This window comes from Vombatus ursinus, unplaced genomic scaffold (genome assembly GCF_900497805.2).
Source record: "Vombatus ursinus unplaced genomic scaffold, bare-nosed wombat genome assembly UNPS02014786.1, whole genome shotgun sequence".
Lineage (NCBI taxonomy): Eukaryota > Metazoa > Chordata > Mammalia > Diprotodontia > Vombatidae > Vombatus > Vombatus ursinus.
The window spans coordinates 54,199,048-54,223,742 of NW_020954564.1; the positions used below are offsets into that span (position 1 = coordinate 54,199,048).

General features: G+C 37.3%; 1 protein-coding gene across 1 annotated transcript in view; it reads right to left on the reverse strand.

Moving 5' to 3' along the window:
- LOC114047171 (G patch domain-containing protein 1-like) overlaps positions 1 to 23,303 on the reverse strand; it is a 50,772-nt gene extending 27,469 nt beyond the window's left edge. Inside the window, exons 1-9 of the mRNA XM_027867938.1 lie at positions 23,000 to 23,303; positions 15,287 to 15,421; positions 14,682 to 14,767; positions 14,210 to 14,370; positions 13,992 to 14,089; positions 8,808 to 8,866; positions 5,769 to 6,011; positions 4,086 to 4,233; positions 808 to 887 (exon numbers count right to left, since the gene is read on the reverse strand). Coding sequence (XP_027723739.1) covers positions 808 to 887; positions 4,086 to 4,233; positions 5,769 to 6,011; positions 8,808 to 8,866; positions 13,992 to 14,089; positions 14,210 to 14,370; positions 14,682 to 14,767; positions 15,287 to 15,421; positions 23,000 to 23,072 — 1,083 coding nt within the window. The 5' untranslated portion in view covers positions 23,073 to 23,303. The remainder of the gene's footprint in view (positions 1 to 807; positions 888 to 4,085; positions 4,234 to 5,768; positions 6,012 to 8,807; positions 8,867 to 13,991; positions 14,090 to 14,209; positions 14,371 to 14,681; positions 14,768 to 15,286; positions 15,422 to 22,999) is intronic.
- Between the last annotated feature and the right edge of the window lie 1,392 nt (positions 23,304 to 24,695).

A 24,695-nucleotide genomic window follows, 5' to 3' on the forward strand; every position in this document is an offset into this window, starting at 1 on the left:
ATTATTATTATTATTATTATTATTATTATTATTATTATTATTATTATGTGGTTCCTAAAATTAAATCAAAATGAAGTTCCGGTTTATTTCTAAAATATTTCTCTTTGAATGAGAAGCACCATCAAGACATAGTAGGGACTGGGTCTTAGGCTCGCATCCTGCCTCTGACATCTACTTGCCACGTGGCCTTTGGGAAATCATTTAACTTCTTGACGTACTAGGAAACTCCCTAAGACTATAAATTAGTCACTTGGAGTTACTCATGTCAATGAAATCACAGATCCTGTCCCCATCCCTTTTCTTTCAATAGAAAAAAGCAACCAAATTAAGTAACATTTCAAAATGTTTAGGGTTTCTATTAAAAGGCAGGTAACTAGTTGGTTTAATTATGAAAAATGTCTGTGATTTACTGACTGACTGTAATACAGGATGTAATTTCACTAAATGATGACTCATTACTTACTATAAACTTAAGTTTGAATCTACTATTTTCCAAAAATGTGAGGGGATTTGAGGATTTTTCCAACTGCTTTTCCAACAATCTTTCCCTACATTCTAAATCAGGGTTCTGAGGGCTAAAACTGGTTTTAACACTTTTCAATAGTTTTAGGGTATTTAAAGTAAAAAATGTTTTACTGTATTTTAAAATGTAAAAATCATTCTTCGCTCACTCAGCATTACAAAAATAAGCAGTCTTACAAAAAGAAGCAGTAGGCCTTTGCCTGTGAGCTGCAGTTTGCCAATCCTTGGTCTACATTAGAACAATTTTTAAAAGCAAAACTAATAAGGAAAAAATTTTTTACTTACTTCCTTAGAAGATAAAGGTTTAGATGCCAGGGAAAACCCATCTAAAATTTTGCCAACATACTGGATATCTTTTTCTGATCCTGCAAAGTGAATGTTATTAATTTTAGAGATATACTGTACTGTTTACAATAGTGTACCTTTTGTTAAAATTATGCATCACTTAAAAACAAGACAAAGATTTGTATAATAATGAAAGTTACAAAAGTAGAGCATAAATCCATCCCTCACACCTTTGTTGACTCAGTGCCTAGGTGGCACAACCCTACACCACCCTAATTTAAGTACACTATTCAGGACATAGGTCTATGTTTCTACATAGTTGAAAGGTCAACCAAAACAATGACATCTTAAAACTAAAAATATCTGGTTCATAAAATATTAGGTTCTATAAGTAAATAAGCACCTAAAAATATGCATTGAGTAAGAGATCTCTGCAATCAAGAGCACAAGAATTGACTTTAAAAAAAAAAAAAACGGTAACTATCACTTTGAGATAGTCCATACTAAAAATAGGTTAAAAAAAAAAAAACACATTTGGACTACTCTCGGAGTTTCCTAGCAACTATCCAAAGACAGTGTAATAAAACCAAAACCTCCCACAAGCTAATCACAGGAAAGAACAAAAGGTACTTTTACCTTCTCAAACGAAATTCTAATAAGATGACAATTTAGTTATATTTTTTTAATGTACATCTTTTTATTTTTATTTTTCTAATAGCAACATAGAAACAAATAATCAAAAAAACAAAATTAGAAATTGTCTGTCACTATGTAACAGCATTTGGTATTGCTAGGAGATACATGGGAGGAGATCCAAAACTGGAGAAGACCTTTGTCAGGATATCTCAGAATCTCCAGGCCACTATCTTTGGCTACTATAGGTACGAAACCATCAGACAATTTTACTTAGACACAACACTGTGTCTGCTGAATGTCACACCTAAGGGATACTTGGCACAGGAAGAGATGAACAGAATAAGGAAGCAACGCAAGCAGGAGACATAATACACACATTGGGCCAGATAATTATTTAGTTATATTCTTTGATTGGAAGGTACTATAAACACTTCAAACATTTATACGTGAATATAAATAAAAAGGTTCACAGAATCATAGATTTAGAGTTAGAAAGGACCTAAAGGGATATCTAATCCAACTCCTTCATTCTTCAGATGAAAAAACTGAGGCCCAGAGAAATTAAATGACTTGCCCAAAGTCACTTGGGTAATAATAAGTGTGAATTTGAACCCACATTGGGACACAAGCCAACGATCCCCAAACTGTACCATACTGTCTCCCTTTGAATAGAAGGCACTACAAACATCTCAAACATTCATATGTGTACCAAATATATATAAACTCACATGAGTTGTTCTAAAATTAGGGTTCTTAACCTGGAGTCCATGGATCCCAAAGAGGACTATGGATAGATTTTAGGGAAAAAAATTAAGTGGGGAAAAAAAGTCTTTATTTTCACTAACCTTTGGTTTCCTTTGTAATTCTATGTGCTTTGTTTTGTACAATTAAAAACACTATTCTGAAAGGAGGGCCACAGGCTTCACTAGACTGCCAAAGTAGTACATGACACAAAATAGTTAAGGAGACTTATTAGAAAATATCCTTTCATTTAGGGGCTAAGATCATAAGTTTAAAAACTATGCAAACTTGTTATTTTTTATAAATAATTTCAAAAACCTCCATAGATAGCTGAGTTTATTCAAAATAATCAGAAGACATTTGTTAGAATTAAACTATGTATATGGAATCATGCATTATTTATAAATATTGCAATTTCTGACAAGGATATACTAACTTCTTTAACAGCTAATAATATGACACCATCACATTATCAACATTTCCCATAAAAATCATCCCCCTGATATTCATGTATAGAAACTACCAGATAGATTCTGAGACCACTAACTGAAAAAAGAAAGAACTCATTGATCACCTGTTACGTGCTCGGCATTTTGATGGTGGAGTAAGACACAGTCCATGCCCTAAAGGTACTACTAATCTAACTAGGGAAATGAGAGGAATTCTTTAACTTTTTATATGTTCACAAAAGATATCACAAAATCAACAAGGATTAATTGTCAAACAAGCAGTAAAGTGCTATGGGTTCAGAGAATGGAGATATCACCAGGTATGCCCAGGAAAGGTTTGATATCCCAAACAGGGAAGAGGGTGAATTCTCTAATAGTTGAAAGAATTTATGGAGTCTGACCTAGAGAAGAAAAGAACTAGGGAGACCACAATAATTATGTTCAAAAAAGTAAAAGGACTATAATGGAAGAGGAATTAGATTTACTATATGTGACTCTAAAGAATAAAACTAGAAAGAACAGGCTGAAGTTTTTGGGAGGGAGATTTTTAGCTAAAAACAAGGGAGAATTTCCTAAAAGTCAGAGCTGTCTAAAAATAAAATGGGCTGCCTTCTGAAGTAGTGGGCTCCCTGCCACAAGGCAGTCTAGCGGATGAGATGATCATTTGTCTGTGATTTTGCAGAGGGAATTTAAGCATTAGGTAGAAGTTTGACTGAATGATTTCTAAGTTTCCTCCCAGCTCTAAGCATCTATGATGGGCATGGCCTCTCTAGTTCTTGGGGCTCTCTAACTCCTGAAGATGAAAGCAGAAAATTGATAATAGGGCATTGGGCTCAAATACTTAGAAATGAAATCAAAAAGTGTTAAGATCTGCCTACAAGAACCTGTTTTCCCCTTTCTTATTCTTTCTTTGCCAACTACTCCTAATTAACTATTCTCTCTCACAAATTCTGGATAAATCATGCTAGAACTGATTTTTTCCCCCTCAACAACAACCATGTAAAAAAATCTGGAACTGAGGCCTTGGGAGCATATGTTGAAAGAGAAGAGCTTTAAACATCTCCATACTTTTTGCTGTTAGTGACTTATATCTACTCCGCATTTCCCTTGTCTAGTTATGCCAGTTATTGTTCAAGTACTTGGTTCTAACCAGTGATCTTCCATGCCAATACATGTTCTAGGCTACTCACTTGATTCCAGATCCCTGGGCTGCACTGCATTCACTTGCCCCAGCCCCTAGCCCTTCTCATGTCTTTGTCCTATTCTGCCTTAGCTCTTCCAGTCTCATCTTAGTTCCTTTACTTCCAGCTCCTCACTCTCTACCACCTATAATCCCAATCCTGACATTTGGCTACCAAACTACATTTTTATTTATGACTAATAAAAGAATTACCATTTTCCTTACCTTGACACTCAATATCTATACTAAAGTTGTTATCTCTTAAAAATTACCTGTCCTGCTTTTATACTGCTTGGGTGCTGTCCAACCATAGAGTCCATCCCCAGGTTCCTCATCCTTCAAAACGGTATCATATTTAGATAATGTTTCTGTTGCATAGATATCATCATCTTCTTCTTCTAAAGCACCTACACCAAAAGCCTTAGAAGAAAAAATATTTAAAGTTGGATGAATGGAAGTATGTATGAGACACATCTACACTGAAAAATGATATGTAATTTTAAATATTTGATTGCAGATACTTTACTACACTTGTTTTACCAAATAAGGGACTTAAACACCATAGGGACATAAACAGGAGGCACTGAATTACTTTCTCTCTCTCTCTCTCTCACACACACACACACACACACACACACACTCCAAACTCCTAGCAAACTATGAACCAGTTGTCAAAGGTAAAGGAAGAATAGGAGACATGCAACCTGTAGAGCCAGGAGGCTAGAACTCTCAACTCAGAACTATTCAATATCAGAAAAGTGATCTTACAACACAAGGTTAGGTAGAGCACAGTTAAAAAGATGAGGAACCAAAAAGGTTTAAATGAAAGACAGTTTTCCTGTCCTTCACAAGGCTAATCTTGACTGTAAGAAACAGAACCCCAGGCTAACTGTGACCCTTCCACACCATCCAGTGATGGATCATAACCCTTAACCCAGACACACCTGAAACTAGGGAATGGTTCGAGTGTTGTGAAGGATGCAGCTATTACTGACTTTGTGGCACAATTCACTACCACCACTTTGGTATACACTATGGCCAAGACCCTGGGTAGCTCACAGCACAGCTTAGTACACAAAAATCCCATATGACACAAAGGAACAAAAGTACAGCACACAGAAGGAAATATACCCAGGAACCCCAAACTCCTGAAGTTGTACTGCCCTGCTATAAAAAAAGTCTCACTGGACTTTCTCTCCAAGCCCCTTCAAGGACCATACGCTCCAGCCCCAGCATAATGAGCCAGCCTAGAATACAGCCCTGCTTCTCCCTGCCAGACATGGTATCTGCTGGCTGCAGGCATGCCCAACATAAAAAGAATCTGGTGTCCTCTAGCATGACTCCTGGCAGCCAATGCTGCCTTGCTATTCCACCACAGCACAACTATTCCGTGCCTTCCTAACTGTAGTAGTACACAGATTACAGAAAAGATGAGTGCAAGAATAATACCCACCTTGCTAAAGAATAATAATCAAGAAATGATAAACATAGCATTTATTAATTGTCTACTGTCTAAAGCATAAAAAGTATATAGGTTGCTCAAAATCTTGTTAAAATCTCTGACTAGGGTTAAGAAGACTTGTGATTGGCAATGGCAGATTATCTTTAAAGGAAACAACTTGTCCCCCTCTCTTTAGTATGAAATGTAAGCCAATATACTGGCTGTCTTTTATTTTATAAATGAGGAAGCTGAAGTATTACAGACGAGCCTGTCTAAAGTATTTCACAAATCTCACTTACATGTCTACACATCAAAAAAAAAAAACAAAACAAAACCATTACGGTGAGAATGAGGTCAATTCTGTTTTGAATTTTTTTAATGTAAAATTATATTTCTCAACAAAAGTAAGTATAATGAAGCAGTCATCTCCAGTAAACATATATATGTTAAGTACATTAAGGAAAGTATATTCATTTGCAATGACTGAATATTTATAAACTAGTAATGCTTTAACCTGTCCCGAAATTCCAAGTTTTCTTCCTTTATTTGGTCTAATGCTTCCAAGAAGATTGCTGGTCCCCTCAGATACATCACTGAAAAGATTAAAGTGCTCCCCTGAAATTCCAAATAATGCTTTCTGTGGATCTAGGCCCTTATAAGCAAGGCCATGAACATTGTCTTTAGGAGTGAAATCCACTGGAGTTGTATCTTTGGGTGCAAAGGTCACATTATCTGGTAAATAGTCATCATCATCCTCCTGCAAAAATATTTAAAGAAATAAGGTACATCAATATATAGTAAAACTAAGACTATTTATAAATATAATAATTAATTCTAAAAAATTATAAGTGCTTTATTAAATGACTACATTAGATCTATGACAAACGACTATATAATCATGTTTCAAACAGTAAACACTAAGTACATACTATGATGCAGAGTACTGTGAATATGAAACTATTATTATTATCGTTGATAACCTAACTCACTCCAAATCTTATCTCATCAACACACACACATCACTTTAAGATTTACAAAATATTTTCCTAATAGTCCTGTGAGGCAGGTAACATAAGCATTCCCACCCACTTCACAGATGAGGACACTGAGGCTCAGAGAGGTTAAGTAATTTGTCCCGAATCACACAGTCAGTCAATGTAGAACCAGGATTTGAACCCAGGTTTCACAAAGGCTCCACACTGAAGGTTATTTCTACTTGACTATGATGCCTCTATGATAGACCCTGTTCTTAAGGATTTTGTACTTTTAATTTAGTATACCCGATTGTAAATTAACTACCTTTTGAGAATGTTAATGTTTAATGTATTGGAATTTTGCTCTACTTTCAATTGCTTGAAATAACTGGATTGTTTGAAATTTTTTTAACATCCTATATATGTGTCTGTGTTGGCACTGGCTGGTATCAGCCTAGATCCTTCAGGTCTCTTAACCCTTCAATCTTCACTAAAAATTCCAAGATTCTAAGATTTGAAGTACTCAAGGTTCTTAAGTACTAATAAGAAAGTGTTCTGGGACACAAGTTATAGTCATCATTTAATAGCTCAAGAAAAGGTGCACATTAATGTGTCGGGGATGTGCAGAATGGATTAGAAGGACTCTAGAGGTGAAACCAATTACAGCATTCTAAATGTCAGGTGATCTAGGTACTTGGAGTGGAAAGGAAAAGATAGATTTAATTGAGATTGTAAAGGAAGAATCAAGAGAACTTGGTGACTGATGAGTTATGAAACAAGAGAAAGGAGTTGAAGATTACTCCAAGGTTTCAAAGTGGGTGCCTAAGTGAATGTGATGGCACTAAGAGAAACAGGGGAGAAACAGTCAACTCAGGAACTGGCTAAGGGAAGAGAGAGAGACAGCAAATTTAGTGCTTCTTAATGTTAAATTTGAAGTTATAGGAGAACATTTAAGTAAAAATATTCAGGTGTTAGAAACACAAGACTGAAACGTTTCTTATCTTGTTCTGTATTCTACCACAAAGCTTTCGCCTATCCCCTAGGAACCTCAATATAAATTACTTATGTCTTGAGCTCTGACCTCTGGCCCCAGCCCGAGTCTCACATTTCCAAATGTTTGCTGGACTTTTTCACATGGATGCCCTACTAGCATCTCAAACTCATCACATATATAAGCTAACTTATTATATTCTATCTACCCCCTACTCCAAATCAGTTCCTCTTCTTGATTTTCCAAAGTTTTAATGGCACCACAATTCTCCTAGTCATCTGAGCTTGAAACCGTAGTTATCTTTATTTGCTTCCTTTTTTTCAGAGTCCACTCCCTTTCCTAACTAATCACTAAGACCTGTCTGTTATTTCTTCCAGAATTCTCCCAAATCTGCTATCAACTTATATGAGACTCTCACTACTTCAGACCAGACAACTGCGACAACTTTCTAATTGGACAATTGTGATATCACTAGATTCTCTCCCCTCTTGTTCATTTTGCACACTACTACTCAAATTATTCTTTCTCTATCATCCTTTTAAATATAACACTATTCTGCTGAAGAATGGCTCCCTCTCTACAGTATAAATTTCAAACTCCTAAGCCTGGCATTCAACACTCTTTGACATGGCCCTAACTAAGCTTTCTAGCCTTCTCTTTTCACTCATGTATATGAACGTTATATTAAGGTCAAACTATACTGCTTATCTTCTCCCAAATACATTGTTCATTCCCATCCCGTGCCTTTGCTTGTGCTGATCTGTTTGCCTATAATCAATAGCCCACCCCCAACTCTACTATTTATTGGAACTCTTTCTACACTTTAAGGCCCAGATTAAATGCCACATTTTTTATAATGCCTTTCCTGATCATCCCAGCTCAAAGTGGTGCCTCCCTGCCCCCTGTGCTCCTACAGCATTTGGACTGCATCAGACCAAAGGCATTTACCATGTACTGTTTTGTATGACAGAAATTTCTGTTTGTATGTTTTAACCTGCCATGTTAGGCTTTAAACTCCTTGATGGCAAAGGCTTTTAAAGGCTTTTTTGTAGCCTTCAGAGGATAGTGCCCAGCACAAAATAAGGACTTAAAGCTATGTTGAAAGAACACATGAATGAGCTTTAGTGCAAGAACTCTATCCTCTGTTTAGGTCACATAGCAATGTATTTTTCTTTTTTTCTGTCTCTCAGCTGTGATCCAAAGTGCTAAGGTTGTTAGATAAGGTCACATAAAACTAATGTTACTATAAAATAATTATAACAAGCATACAGTGTGCATTTAATACACCTTTTTTGATGGTTGAAAACAGATTTTTAAAGTGGTTACTTAAAAAAATGCTAAGGATCCTATTTCTATTTTGAAAATTACAATGAGAGGGGCAGCTAGGTGGCACAGCAGATACAGCACCGGCCCTGAAGTCAGAAGGACCTGAGTTCAAATCCGGCCTCAAACCAAACACTTGACAGGTACTAGCTGTGCGACCCTGGGCAAGTCACTTAACCCCAACTGCCTAAAGAGAAAAACAAAAAAGAAAAAAGAAAAAAGAAAATTACAATGACAACAGAACATTAATGAACCTACACAATACCTCTGATCCTTCAGAACCAGTAGGGGGTAAAGCGCAACCATAGATTTTTACTCCAGGAACTATAAAAGACATTTGAAAATAGTTAGTCACATAACATTAAAATAGGCTGTCATTCCAGTCAATCATTATTTAGCACATTTTTAAAAGAACTCATCATTAATACTCTTTTAAAAGGTACGTGATACACTTTAAACAGCAATACAAGCATTGAGTATATACTTCAAGGAGATTAAGATCAGAAAGATCCCAAACACACAAAAAAATTAAAAGCGGCACTTTTGTGGTAACAAACAACTAGAAATAAAACAGATGTCCACTGACTAGAGAATGGCTAAACAAATTGTGGCACATCAAAGTTCTGGACTATGACTGGGGTGTATGAAATGGTGACTATAAAGAATTCAGAGAAGCACATAAAGACTTAGATTAACTGATGCCGAACAAAGTAAGCAGAATCAAGGAGACAATATTCATGACTGTAAAATGGAAATGGAAAAAAACAAAAAAGTTAATGATTTGGGATTATAATAATAACATTTGGCTCTAGAGATGAGTTGAGAAAATGCACCTCCTTCCCTTCACTGAAAAGGTGGGCAACTATGGGTATAGATATTGTATATACTGTCACACATAATATACATTCATTAGTTTTGCTGAACTGATTTTTTTCTTCTCTCTTTTTTAATGTTATAAGGGATGACTCACTGGGTAGGGGTAACAGATATATTTGGATTTGAATGTGACAGAAACAAACTACATCAATAAAAATAATGTAAAATGAACAATAATTAAAATAAAAAGACCCAGGTAGGAAATGTATGATAGCCCCCCCAAAAGAGGGAAAGGCATATTCACAAAAATATTTATAGCAATATTTTATTGGGCAGCAAAGTGGGTGCCCATTGACTGCAGGATGGCTGAACTGTGACATATGAACATAATAGAACATTATATTACCATAGGAAACAACAAATATGAAAAAAAAAAAATTCAAGAAGGCATATATAAACCGATACAGAGCAAAGTAAACAGAATCAAGAAAACCATCTATACAAGTAGCCACAATAACGTAGTAGAAAACACCGAAAGACATCAGAACTCTGGCCAAAGAGGTGACCAATCTTGATTTCAGAAGACTGACAGTGAAATATGTTGCCCTCTTTCCAGTAAACAGATAAAGGACTGACAACAGGCCAGAATGAAGTATGCATTTTCAAAGATGGTCCTTGTGTTGGGATTTATTTTGCCTGACAGCAACCTTTTGTTAAAAGGGAGGGTAACACTGTGAAGTGAAAACAATGCAAAAATTTTCAATAAAATATTTATTTAAAAAAATAAGGACACATAGTGAATACAACAATAGACTATGCATGGTTGGGGGGAGTGGGGCAGGAAGGTCCGTATATAACTTGTACAATGTGACTGGTAAGATTATAGATACCTCTGTGCTTGTTACCAGAACAAGAAGCAACAATTTACATAGCTATCTAAACTTTAGAGTTTACAAAGTGTTCCCTTTATAACAGCTCTGCGCTACAAGTAGATGGAAACACAAAGGATTATCACTATCACTTTAGAGATAAGGACACTTATGCTCAGAAAGATTAAGTGGTTTGTCCCCTGGGTCACAAAACAAGTTAATGTCATATGGCATTAGAAACTGTATCCTTCCAGACACAGCCATTCATTCACTTAACATTTATTAAGCACCTGCAACGCACATGACTAGGTGCTGGTCATACAAAGACAAAAATTGACCCAGGCCCTCAAGAACAAACAAACGTAAGTATAAGACAAGGTAAGAAATGGTAAAGGTAAAGGATCCAGAGAAAGTGCTCTCTTCCCATGATCCCAAACCACACTAGAATTTCTGCAGTAGTGGTACAGGATGAATTCCTCCAGTCAAGCATTTACTGAGCAGTTAACTGTCCCCTGCCCATTTCCTAGGTACTATGGAGGAAGCAATGTTTAAGACATTTGGTTTCAGCCCTTGAGAAATATCTAACCTAATCAGAGAGACAAAACTAATATACATCAAACAATTAGAAAATAGTATGGCTCTTCCCTCCTTTCATTGCAGGGGTGGGGGAAGGGACACAACTATGTATGTTGTTAATTTTTTTAATCTTTTTTTTTTTACCTCTTATAAGAGAAGGTTTACTGAGCAGAGGAGGAGGATGTTATATTTGGAAATGAATTTGATGTGAAACAAAAGGCAGCAATAAAAAAAATAGGTAAAGTGCAATGGTCTTAAGTTTTGAATTAGCAGTATTTGTAGTATGGAATGATGAATATGAATTATTCAGGGAAACTTGGATAGATTTATAAAGTGACCCAGAGTAAGAAAAAAAACAGGGCCAACAGAACAATACTCAGGGGCAGCTAGGTAGCACAGAGGGTAGAGCATTAGCCCTGGAGTCAGGAGGACCTCAGTTCAGATCCAGCTTCAGACACTACTAGGTCACTTACTAGGTGACCCTGGGCAAGTCACTTAACCTCAGTTGCCTCCAAAAACGATCAAAAAAAGAACAATATTCACAATAACTGTGACAACGTAAATGAAAACAACACTAAATGGCAACAAGTCTCAGGTCAAATACAATGGAAAACACTCAAACCAAATTATTAAAATCAAAGTACACATCCTTTCTTTCTGTTAACAAATAGCATCTGGCTAAAGCAAAATGTGACATGTTACTATAAACTGCAACCACTCTTTTAGCTAGGGTTTGTCTTGCTGTGTTTAGGAAATACACTTTGTTGGAGGTTAGTGGGAGGGTAGATGTCTACTGTGTCAAAACAAAATGTATCAATTAAAAATCAGCAATAGTGACTAAAGGAATTCTGAAAAAAAGATAAAACCAGGTAGACAGGATGGTCAGAAGAGACCTCATAGAAGTAGGACTTGAGCTGGCTTTTGAAGAATTTGACTAGGAAAAGGTGGTAAATTATAGTTTAGAGACTGCATGATACAACCATAACCCATTTAAGAGGGAATGAGGAGATAAGTCTATCTCTAATGGAAAGGCTTTGTGTTTAGCTGAAGTGGATAATAAGGGGCAGCTAGGTGGTGCAGTGGATAGAGTTCCAGCCTTGGAGTCAGGAGAACCTGAGTTCAAATCCGGCCTCAGACACTTGACACTTACTAGCTGTATGACCCTGGGCAAGTCACTTAACCCCAATTGCTTCACCAAAAAGCAAATGAAGTGGATAATAAGACTACACACGTATGACTTGATTATGGAATGCCTTCAATGTACAGCAGAGAAGTTTACACCTGATATAGCAAGAGCTTTTAATCCTTGAATAGAGAAGTGACATTTAGAAACCAACTTTTCAGAAGATAAATATGGTAACTGTGTTCAGGATGAGTTAAGAAGCAGGGTACATATTTGAGGTAGGAAAGTCAATAAGAAAACTATTGTAGTAATCCATGTGTACGGGATAAGATATTAAATTAATCTGGTGGTAAAAGGAATGGAATGGGACAGATGAAACTACTATTTTCCCAGTTGCCCAGATTCAAAAACACCTCTGCACACAGCAGGAATTTACTAAATATTCATTCAGTTGAATCCTTCATTCCTATTTCTCTTTTTTCCCACCTCCAGTCATCAAGTCCTACCAACTGGTCCATTGAAACTATCTTTTCATATTCCTCTCATAAAATAAAAGCAGAAAGATCAGGACAGAGAATTAAGATATACTCATTATTAGAATAACTGAATAAACATTTTTTAAATTTCTTATATATCCAAAGCCCGGGGCTAGGACCTAGGGATATAAAGATGAAACAAGACATACTCCTTGCCTTCGAGGAATTTATGATCTGGTAGAGAATACGTAAGATATAGATAATTAACTTCAATGAGAAACTGAATAAATTAGGAGACAAAAAGAAGGGGAGCCAGCATGTTCATAAAGGTAGAATCAGGCAAGTGTAGTCCTAAGGAAGATAAGTTTTATAAAGTGGATAGCTGCAATAATCAAATGCTACACAGATATTAAAGATCAGAAGAAAAAAAAAAGGCATTGGATATGGCAGGAAGGTGGTCACTGGTAACTTTTAAAAAAAATAGTTTCAGTAGAATACTTAAGGCAGAAGCCAAATTACAGGAATTAAGTGATTAAATGGGGCAGCTAGATGGCACAGTAGATAGAATGCCAGGCCTAGAGTCACACAGAAGACCTGAGTACAAATCTGGCCTTAGACACTTACTAACTGTGTTACCCATGGTAAGTCATTTAACCCTCTTTGCCTCAGTTTCCTCATCTGTAAAATGAGCTGGAGAAAGAAATAGTAAACCACTCCAATATCTTTGCCAAGAAAACCCTAAATGGGGTCATGAAGAGTTGAATATGATTAAAATGACTGAACAAAAGTGAATGAATAAACAGGAAACTGAACTAATGGGTGGTAAAAGGAAGTAGAAAAACTAAATCATTTTTCAAAATAAGGCTAAGGGAGAGCCAAGCATTTCTGAAGGCAGAAGGAAAATATTCCATGATAAAAAGAATAGCAAAGATTCTCAGAAACACAGGATTAAGATTCCAAGAGAGATAGAAAGAATTGGGATCCATGGTATAAGGTAGAAGCATTAGCTTTAGAAAGAAGACAAAATGATTCATCCCCTGAAACTAGAGAAAAAGACCAAGGGAATAACTATATGGCCAGAGATACAATGAAGAACAGGACTAAGAAAGAGTTCAAGATGAATGGTCTTGATTGTTCGCTGTAAAGGAGTCAGTTATCCCCTGAGAATAAGAGCATGAGAGAAATGAGGGACTTAAAGGGAAAGAAAAGTAACTGATGTGGGAAGTTTGATAGCAAGTTTGTCAAGAAGAGACAAAATAAAGGGACTGATGCCAGAATGAAGTCTAAAAGCATGAATTTCTAATGAGTCACTTCTACATGGTTTTATCTTCCTCCAACAACATTCTGTGGGTGTGGGGCAGGAGGAGAGAGTCACTGGAGGTGATCCAGGACTGAGACTGTTGTGTCAGTGAAGAAGGACAGGCACTTTGAAATGGATAGTTACCCTTAGGATTAGTGTATGGCCATAATACAGTAACTAGACTTCAAAGGGAAAGAACCTTAGCCTCATTAGTTATTTCTCTAACTTCTGAAGTGATTAGCTGATTTGAGCTCACTGGAGGCTTGAATTTAATATTAAACATACACACCAGGTTTTTGCCTACGTGGCTTTCTCTTTACTCGAGGACCAATTCCTTGTCCTTCTTTCCAACCCATTTTTCGTAACAATTCAAAACCAATGGATAATCTAAAAGGAATAAATATTATGTGGTGACTTAAACAGAAATTCTATAGACAACATACAAAAAATTATAAAGGCAGAAGTGCTACAAGAAGAAGTAAATTTTAAATGAAAAATTCTACTCACTTTGCTGGTGCTATTAAGTCATCTAGTAAAGTGGCTCCAGGTATAGGTGCAGCAGCCGCAGCTAACTGCCTGGCCTTTTCTCTAATTCTATCTTTGGTTTTAGAAGCAAAATCATCTGTAGTAACAATTGCCTTAGGTGCAATCCCAAATTCACTAAGATCCTTTAAAAAAAAAAAAAGACTCCTTTTTGGTACTGAACTATAAAACAGACTTGAGATCTACAAAATAATGAAGTTTTAAGATGAAATTTAAGAACTAAAAATAGTGTGAGATACAAAACTCAAATATACAGCAGTATAAATATATACATCTATAAAGCAGAGCCTTACAGACACCAATGGACATCAACAGAAACCACCTTATTTATCTTTAAACTTCTTGAATGGGGAGTATTATTTTGAGCCACACAGAACCTAACACAGAATACACATTTAGTTAAGGCTACTTAGCAATTATAGTTTTGTAAACCTACCTCTTCATCCATAAAATCTTCTGGACCAAGAACAGCTTTTTCTGCTCTGTTTTGTCTTGAAGATATAAAGGTAGAGGGCGTCCATCCTTGAAAAATAAAAGTTAAAAATTTTACCAAGAAAATGTATCTAAATTTTAAGAGCCAAAAAGAAATACTACTAATACATAACTCAAAATTATGCAGGACTTTACAAAAAATTGGCCTTATAACAAACATTTCTATAAGGTAGATGTTACAAACATCATTAGCCTCCATTTTCCCAAGTTAAGGCCCAAAGTTAAGGCTTAAAGAGGTTATGTTACTTACTCAAAGTTACAGAGTTATTAATGTTAAAGCCAGGAGTCAAACCCACACATTCCATTCCATCTTCTAACCTATCATGCCTCCTTAAATGAAGCCATTTCAAATACGAATTGTAAACAAAGGAAAAAAACAAAATAGATTACCTCTGGAGATATGCTTACCATTCAAGCACATTTTTAAAACTGCTATGGAAGTAACAAAAGAACTTAAAATACAAGTTTTTTTTAAAAAATGTTATATAGTATGGATATGGCTTAAAACATAAGATCTCATAGTTCTATCAACAAGGAGAAAGGTCTTACCCTCTTTTGAGCCAACAGTATTGAAGTATCCAGCAGAGAAACCTCCACTAAAGGCTCCATGAAACCGCTTGTATCTTCCTTTTTCATCTCTAACTGTCTGATCCTGAATGGGAAGTGGTTTCTTTGGTCTTTCACCTATTTAAAAGACACACACACACACACACACACACACACACACACAGAGTAAAAGGGGAAAGAAAAGGGAAAAAGAAAAGTCACTCAAGGAAAATGTTTCTTCTTAAACAAAATAAACTTAAATTTCTTCCTATTTCAGATGACAATTACATACCAAAAGTAATGTTACCTTTCCTAAAATTTTATTGTCTTTGGGATTCATTTTATCAAGCTTCTCTACTCCATGAGATATATATAGGTATAATATGTTTTAGAGAATATGCATGTTCTAGTAAAGTTAAATGCCAACCAAAAACCATTAAAACCTATTATGTACCACTGTGCTAGGCTCTGGGACTATAAATGACAAAATAAAACAAATCCTACTTTCCAAGTAAGTTATATCACCTAGGGAGAAAAACTCCAATAAACCAAGTTGCAGTCTTCTGGTGAAGAAGGGGTAAAGATGATGGACCTGCCCATAACACGTCCCATTTTATAATTATGTTTATTTTACAGCAGTAATTCACTCCACTTTCAACTCTGCAGCATCCTTCTAAGTCCCCAATCCTCCCCCTGCTATTGATCCATTTTTTAGATCACAGTGACAGCCTCTTGCTTGCGAAGATTCTACAAGTCCAGTCACTGTTACTAGACGTTAGCTCTCTTCTTTCACCTTTGTTCCAGGTAGATAGAATGTCCTAAAGAAGCAGACTGAAATCACACAACCAGCAAGGACTATCTAACATTGGATCGTAGATTCAAAGGTCGAAGAGACCTTAATGGGCTATCAAGTACCATCCCCTCATTTTACAGTTGAGTACTCTCAGGCACAGAGAGATTAAATGACTTTCCCAGCATCACACAGCTCCTAAGTATCTGAGGTTAGAGTTGAACCCTGGTCTTCCTGACTCCAAAATCTAATGTCGTATCCACTATGCTAAAATTTTGCCCCTCTACATATTACAGCCAAGTCCGAAATTAAGTAATTTTCAATACAGCAAAATAAATCAATTCTCTCTGTATGCATGCCAGAAGTTCAAAATTCTCCAACTGAGTTTATTTAAAATAAGGGTTGTCATTAAAGACTGAAGGCAGCTAGACGTCACAGTGGATAGAATGTCAGGACTAGCATAGGGAAAACTCATGTTTACAAGTTCAAATCTGGCCTCACACACTTACTAGCTATGTGACTCTGGGCAAGTCAGTTAACCCTGTTTGCCTCAGTTTCCTCATCTGTACAAAGGGCTGAAGAAGGAAATGGCAAACCATTCCAGTATCTTTGCCAAGAAAACCACAAATGGGGTCACAAAGAGTTGGACACAACTAAAAAAAAAAAACCAACCAAACAACAATTGTCTTTAAAGATTAGGGCCTGGGTAACACACCAAGTTTGCTATCCAAAGCAAAGACAAATCTAGGTAAGCACAGAGAATTTAATCATCAGTAGAATGGCAATTACATGAAAGATTCTTTGGTCATGGAAATTCAAGAAGTAAAAAGTGGCCTTCAGATAATGGTAGAGAAGAAGGGAAAGGATACTAACAATCACACAGTTCCTAGATCATCTAGAAACATAACTTGACTGCTCATATTCTAAGTGTCAATTTAGAATTAGTTATTCCAATAACCAATGAATTAACATGGAAGAAATGTATGTTAATTTTTTTTTAAATAAACGAAACCAGAAAGTTAAAGAAAGTTACAGCCAAAGGAAAGATTCTCTTTGGAGAGGTAAAAAAGTCAGAGGACTTAATTTCATGGTGTGCTCTAAGGCAAAAAGAAACAATATTTCACAGGTCACTTGGTCATCTGGTATTGCAAGGCTTATGATGAGCAGAAGCAAAAATGCCACCATAAAGATCATTACAGTTCTATAGCAATATTTGTTGCAGAAGATGGGAAAGCAGAGAAATTCTATGAGGAAATTGATCAGACCCCCCCAATCAAGTTAACATATACTTTTAATACCCGTGAGTATTACAAAGTAATACAAAGGTGAGTACAGGATGTGAGAAGGTGGTGATAAACACATTGGAAACTTGGTTTAGTATTTGAAATCAAAGGGGTCAAATGCTGGTAGCCCCTGAATATCTACTTCAAGGAAAGAAAGGAAGCACTACACAAAGTAAGCATCAAATATTACCGTCCAAAATGAAATTGATCATATTTTGACAGAAAACTACTGGTTACTGACAGATGAGTCATCTTTGAGTCAGCCATTTGTGGTACAGTCAGAACAATGACCCGTTACAGCAAAAAACCAAAATCAATATCAAATAAGAAAGAATACAAATGAAAAGACATGGCTACAACAGAGCTGGGATTCCAACATAAGTCTCCTAACACTTGACCTAGAAGCCTTTCCATTTTACCATGACACTACAAATTTGCTTGAGTGGGAAAGGCTTCCAGAAAGACGGAGTATTTGAGCCGGGCCTGGAAGGATACAAATGTACAGGTAGTAGGGGAAGGGCATTCCTGATGAAAAAGAGAACATGAGCAAATGCAGGGAGTAAGAAAAGGTCAAGGGACATGTGAAAACAGAAAATAATTCACTTTAACTGTAGTACAGGGGAACAGTGAGAAATAAGACTGGAAAAATACAACATAGAAAAAACCAACTTATGGGTGTATATCTATTATGTAAACAATGAGCACACAATGAACATTTTTAAGAAGTGATAAAACTGAAATATTATATTTAAGAAGATTAATCTTATAGCTGTATGAAGGGAGGTTTGGAAGAGCGAGTTCATTTGATGACAAGTGGAGATAGAGGGGGGGACCCGAGGATAAACTGCAGGACTTGGAGTTAAGAAGACCTGAGTTCAAATTCTGTCTCAGACATTTACTTAATTCTGTGACCCAGGGCAAATCAAATCAACCCCTCCCACAGAGTTTCCTCATCTGTATAATGAGACTAAAGATACTACCCATTTCATAGGATTATTGTGAAACTCAAAGGAGATGATAACACGTAAAGCACTCAGCAAACCTTAAAGTGCTATGTAAATGCTATCTATTTTAAGTGGAAAAAACAAAAAGATAAAGTCTGAAAGGAAAGATAATGAATGCTAGTGCTTCCTCTTATCCCAATTAAGATCCTAGGATAATTAGCAATTGCCTCTAGGTTTAAGATTAATTCTCAATCAATAAATCTTTATCAAAGTTTAGCTTTGAAATATCAATCAGGCCTTAGGAGGCCTTCATCTAGCTACATTCATCTAACCTGTCCCTAAAACTTCAAAGATGGGAGTTAAAGTAGTTATCTTTCTGACATGAAATTACTTTTTGTAATCCTCCTAGTACTTTTAGACTTCAAAGTGTTTAGAAAATACTAATTAATCTTCAAACTTAAGTTATGTAGCCTTTTCTAAGCCAGAGAGGAAGTACAACTACAAATCTACTTCCCAATTTAATATTACAGTTCGGACGAAAAAATCCCATCTCCTACAAGATTTTCCCAGTGACGCACTAAAGAAAGAAGAGGAAAATATAAAGCAAATACTTCAGTTGCTAACATCACCTTTCATACTTCATGAACAAGCAAATTAGGGATTATAAATAAAAAAGATTATATGAGCATCTAAATAATAAAAGTGCAATGTTATTCTTCACACCCCATGGGCCCTGCTCTGTGCCTATTCAAGTCCTACCCAACTTTAATCCAATCTAATCCTATACACATTTATTACATGCTTACTACACACAAGGTGCTGAGGTATGTGCTGGAAGTAAAAAGATAAACTTAAAAACAGTACCTCCTTTAAGTGGTTTACTTTCGACTGAGAGGCTAAACATTTACAGAGTGACTACAAGATAATCTGAGGAGGGAAGGAACAAGAACTAGGAGAATCAGAAAAGGATTCCCATTCATGTGGTAGCTTATGAGGTGAGTCCTGAAGGAAGCTAAGGATTTTAGGAGGCAGAGGTAAAAAATGCTAAATGTTATAGGGAATGAGCAACGCAGAGAAATAGAAGAAATAAGAAAATGGGAATAAGAGGTCTCTTCAAGAAAATTAGAGTTGTTAAGGAAAAGTCATACAAAAATGGGCATGATAAAAGACAAAAAAGTAGGAATTTAACAGAAGGAGAAGAGATTAAGAAGAGGCGGCAAGAATGTACAAAAGAACTATACAAGAAAGAGCTTAACATCACCAATAATCAAAATGGTGTGGTTACTGATCTAGAGCCAGACATCCTAGACAGTGATGTCAAATGGGCCTTAAGAAGCATTACTAACAACAAAGTTAGTGGAGGTGATGGAATTCCAGTTGAACTACTTAAAATCCTAAAAGATAATGCTGTTAAAGTGCTGTACTCAGTATGCCAGGAAATTTGGAAAATTCAACATCGGCCGCTGGATTGGAAAAGATCAGTATACATGCCAATCCTAAAGAAGGGTAAGGCCAAAGAATGCTCACATTACTGAACAACTGAGCTCATTTCACATGCCAGCAAGGTTATGCTTAAGATTCGGCAAGTTAGGCTTCAGCATATGTGAACTGAGAATTACCAGATTAGGCTGATTTTCAAAGAGGCAGAAGAACTAGAGACCAAATTGCCAACATTCACTGGATTATGGAGAAAACAAGGGAGTTTCAGAAAAACATCTACTTCTGCTTTATTGACTATACTAAAGCCTTTGATTATGTGGATCACAACTAAATGTGACAAGTCCTCAAAGGGATGGGAATACCAAATCATATTACTTGTCTCTTGAGGAACCTGTATATGGGCCAGGAAGCAACAGTTACAACAGAACATGGAACTGGTTGGTTTAAGATTGGAAAAGGAGTACGACAAGGCTATCTATTGTCACTTTACTTATATATTTTATATGTAGACCACATCACGTGAAATGCCAAACTGGATAAATCAAAAGCTGGAATTAAAGTTGCCTAGAAAAATAACAATCTCAGAAATGCAGATGATACCACTCTGATAGCAGAAAGTGAAGAGGAAATAAGAAGCTTTTTGATGAGGGTGAAAGAGCAGAGTGTTAAAGCTAGCTTAAAGCTTACCATCAAAAAAACTAAGATCTTGGCAACTCATCCCATCACTTCCTGGCAAATAGAGGGAGAAGAAATGTAAGCAATGTCAAATTTTATATTCCTGGGCTCAAAGATCACTGCAGATGGCAACTGCAGCAATGAAATTAAAAGATGCTTGCTCCTTAGAAGGAAAACTATGGAAAATCTGGACAGCATACTAAAAAGCAGACACATCACCTTGCAGACAAAAGTCTGTATAGTCAAAGCTATGTTTTTCCAGTAGTGATGTATGGCTATGAGAGTTGGACTATAAAGAAAGCTGAGGCTGTCAAATTATGGTTCTGGAAAAGATTTCTGAGACCCCCTCAGACAGCAAGGAGATCAAATTATTCAACATTTAAAGAAATTAGTTCAGGCTATTCATGGGAAGGTCAAATACTGAAGCTGAAGCTTAAATACTTTGGCCACATAATGAGAAGACAAGACTCATTGGAAAAAAACCCTGATGATGGAAGAAGATTGAAGGCAAAAGGAAAAGGGGATAACAGTAGATGAGATGGATAGATAGTATCATGGAAACAAGGAACATGAACTTGGACAGACTTCAAGAAATAGTGGAGAATAAAAGGCATGCTATGGTCCATGGGGTCACAAGGAGTCCTACATGACAGAACAATGATGCTGCTGCTACTATTGCTGCTGCTACTACTAAGACAGCTTATTACATTTTTGTTTTCCCCAGAATGAAACCTGTGAGGTGAGACCTCACCAATGAGTAAGAAATTAAAATTGTGGAATTCATTGTTTTATTCAAGTGTACAGTTCAGTCACCTATCAGATTGGCTAATATGACAAAAAAAAAAAAAAGAAAATGATGGATGTTGGAAGGGATGTGGGAAAACTGGGACACTAATGCATTGTTGGTGGAGTTGTGAAGGGATCCTACCATTCTGGAAAACAATTTGGAACTATGCCCAAAGGGGTATAAAACTGTGTATACCCTTTGATCCAGCAATATCACTACTAGGTCTGTATCCCAAAGAGATCACAAAAAAAGGAAAGGACCCACATGTACAAAAATATTAATAGCAGCTCTTTTTTGTGATAGCAAACAATTGGAAATTGAAGGGATGGCCATCAATTGGGGAATGGCTGAACAAGCTGAGGTATACGACTGTAATGGAATATTATTGTGCATTAAGAAATGATAAGCAGAATGATTTCAGAAAAAACCTGGAAAGATGTATATGAACTGGTACAAAGTGAAGTGAGCAGAACTAAGAGAACACTGTACACAGGAACAGCAATATTGTACAATGAAGAACTGTCAATGCCACAGCTATTCTCAGCAATACCATGATCCAAGACAATCCTAAAGGACTCCTGATGAAAAATGCTATCTGCCTCCAGAGAAAGAACTGAAGTTGTCTAAATACAGACTGAAACATACTATTTTTTCACTCTTTCTTTTTTTGTTCAAGGATTCTTGTACAAAATGACTAATGTGGAAATATTTTACATGATTGCGCATGTATAAGATATATCAGATTGCTTATTGTCTCGGGGATGGAGGATGGGATAGAATTTGGAACTCAAAACTTTAAAAAAAAAAGTTAAAAATAGTTTTTACACGTAATTGGAAGGAAAATAATAAACACTTGGTTGGGTTTTTTCAATTGCTTATGATTTAGTTCAACAAGTAGTAAATGTGCCTTATGTGACCAGAATTACCCTATGCAATATTTGATAAGGTTTTTAACATACTTTCAAAAAGTTTGCAGTCTACTACTACTATTAGTATAATAGTATAATTAAACTATTAGTATAATAGTAGTGGTGGTAGCAGCAGCAGATACTGGTAGTCACTTAATAAATGTCTCATCCCCCCTGCTGGGAAGAAAATCCCAAGATCTGTTTTATCTAAATACTATGTATTTATCTGCAGTCTATCACCCAATGTTAATGATGGAAATTACCAAGAGCAATCACGGGATGGATCAGAAGACTGAAGCAGAGAGAGGCTAGGGAGCTGCTCCCAAACTTCAGGTGCTCCTACCACTACTGAGTCTTAACGCAATTTTAAAATATCTTAAGAGAGTCTAAATACACAGTGCCACAGAGGCGGCGTGCAAAAGCCTCGAAGGAGCCTTCCACGATTAAAACTTAGAGCTGCATGCCCTAAGACTCAAGGCAACTTTCGCCAAGGGAATTAAACAAACAAAAACACCACCAAAACACAAAAACCCCAAACCCAGAGTCCTCTGACCCGGGCACCCATTTGCACAAACTTAAACTCGAACGCCGCGGGGGAGGGGGAGGGGCAGCCTGCCCAAGAGAAGAGGCCGGGAGGAGGTAAGAGGGGCTGCACGACCACTCCTGCCCCTGCAGGCAGGCGGCCGCAGCTGCACGTGCCGCTCTCCGGGGCGCGGCCCCCTCCTCCTTCCAGGGGTCGCCGGGCTTCCGGAAGACACCCCGCCTCCCCCTTACTCCCGCCTCCAGGGGACTCCCTCACCCCACCTAGACCCCAACCCATAAGAAGCCTAAGCCCTGCTCCCTGCCCCTTCTTGATCTACGATACTGTGCCCCACCCCAGCCCGCGCACCTTCTTCCAGGGGCTCAAGGCCGGTCCCGTAGGTGACCAGATCATCTTCGCTGTCACTACCGCGGGCCGCCATCTTGCTCTCTCCCCGACTCCGCCTTCCCACTCCAACCTACAGTGGCCTCTGAGGTCCAAAACTCTCATTTTCCCAACCGCTTTCCTCTTTTCTCTTTTCTCTTTTCCTGGGTTCGATGAATCAATCCTGGAGCGGTTTGTCCGATCTGAAGAGGCTTCCAAGGACTCTTTTGCTTCGCTTTTTGTGAGGCTGGGACTCTGGTGACAGGCAAGCAGAGGCGCCCCAGTCTGGCCGAGATGAATTGCAAAACCCAGATTTAGTGTTTTGGTCAATTTGAGGATCTTTGAGAAGCCAAAGTTGACCACGTGGGTCTCATGCCCCCCCCCACCCCCACTCCCCCCCTAAAATGAGCAAAGTGCAGGAGATTAGACTAGGAGAGCATGGGCCTGAATTCTATTCCTGGCTCTTCCACTGAACTAGCTTTGTGACTTTGGGCAAATAGTCGGCTAACCACTAAGCATTTATTGAGTGCCTACTATGTGCAAAGCACTGGGGATAAAAAGAAAGGTAAAAAATAGTTCCTCCTGCTGAGGAGCTTGTGCAGCTCTGCCTCACTTATTAAATCCAATTTAGGAGCAAGTCAGGACAACAGCACCAAAGGGTTCTTCTGCAACGGGCCTGTGCTCGAAGAGAAGGCATTCCGGAGCTGTTGGTTAAGCCTTTGTCACATATGTCTCTTTCACATAAGCCTCATGACTATCATGGTCTACGTTTAGACTTTAAAAAAAAAAATAGTTCCTCCTCTCAAGGAGCCCAAAGTCTTATGGCACTACATTAGGTATTGGGCTTGCATAAACACACACACACAAAAAAAAAATGAAACAGTCCCTGCCCTCACCGGAATTTGCATTTTATAAGGGTAGACAAGATGTAAGATAAACACTAAGGTATAGGACAGGACTGGACAGATGAGTTCATTGATAGAGGAATGAGGAAACTTCCTCTACCAATGAAAGTTGGCTTCTTCTTTTAAGTTCATAGCTTAGCAAGTTTTAACCCAGAACATCAAGGTTACACAGTCAGAATGAGTGGATAGTGAGACAGTATTCATTATGCCACACTACCCCTGTCTCTATGGGCAGTTAGGTGGGGAAGTGGATAGAGCCCTGGGCCTGGAATCAGAAAGATCCATCTTCCTAAGATTCAAATCCAGCCTCAGACACATACTAGCTGTGTGGCTGTGGGCAAGTCATTGCTTCAGTTTCCTCATCTGAGGGAAAAAAAAAAACTGGAGAAGGAAATGGCCAACCACTTCAGTGTCTTTACCAAGAAAATCTCAAAAGGGGTCATGAAGAGTCCAATACGACTGGAAAAAAATTACTAAACAACAATCTCTCTCTTTATACACACACACACACACACACACACACACACGCACACACACACACAGAGGTAAGCATTGAGTATGCTAGAGCCTGCCTTAACTCACTCAGAAGATCCAACTGATAAATTTTCAGTGTGAGCATTTACACCTTGGAAATAGGCAAATGCTACAAATCAGGGCTTGATTTATTGTTTTGTGGATTGTCTAGACTTTAAAAAATGAAGAAGAAAGTGTAATACAGGTTAAATTTTAAAGCCTATCATGCATAATTCCCTCACAGACACAGCCACTTGTTAAAC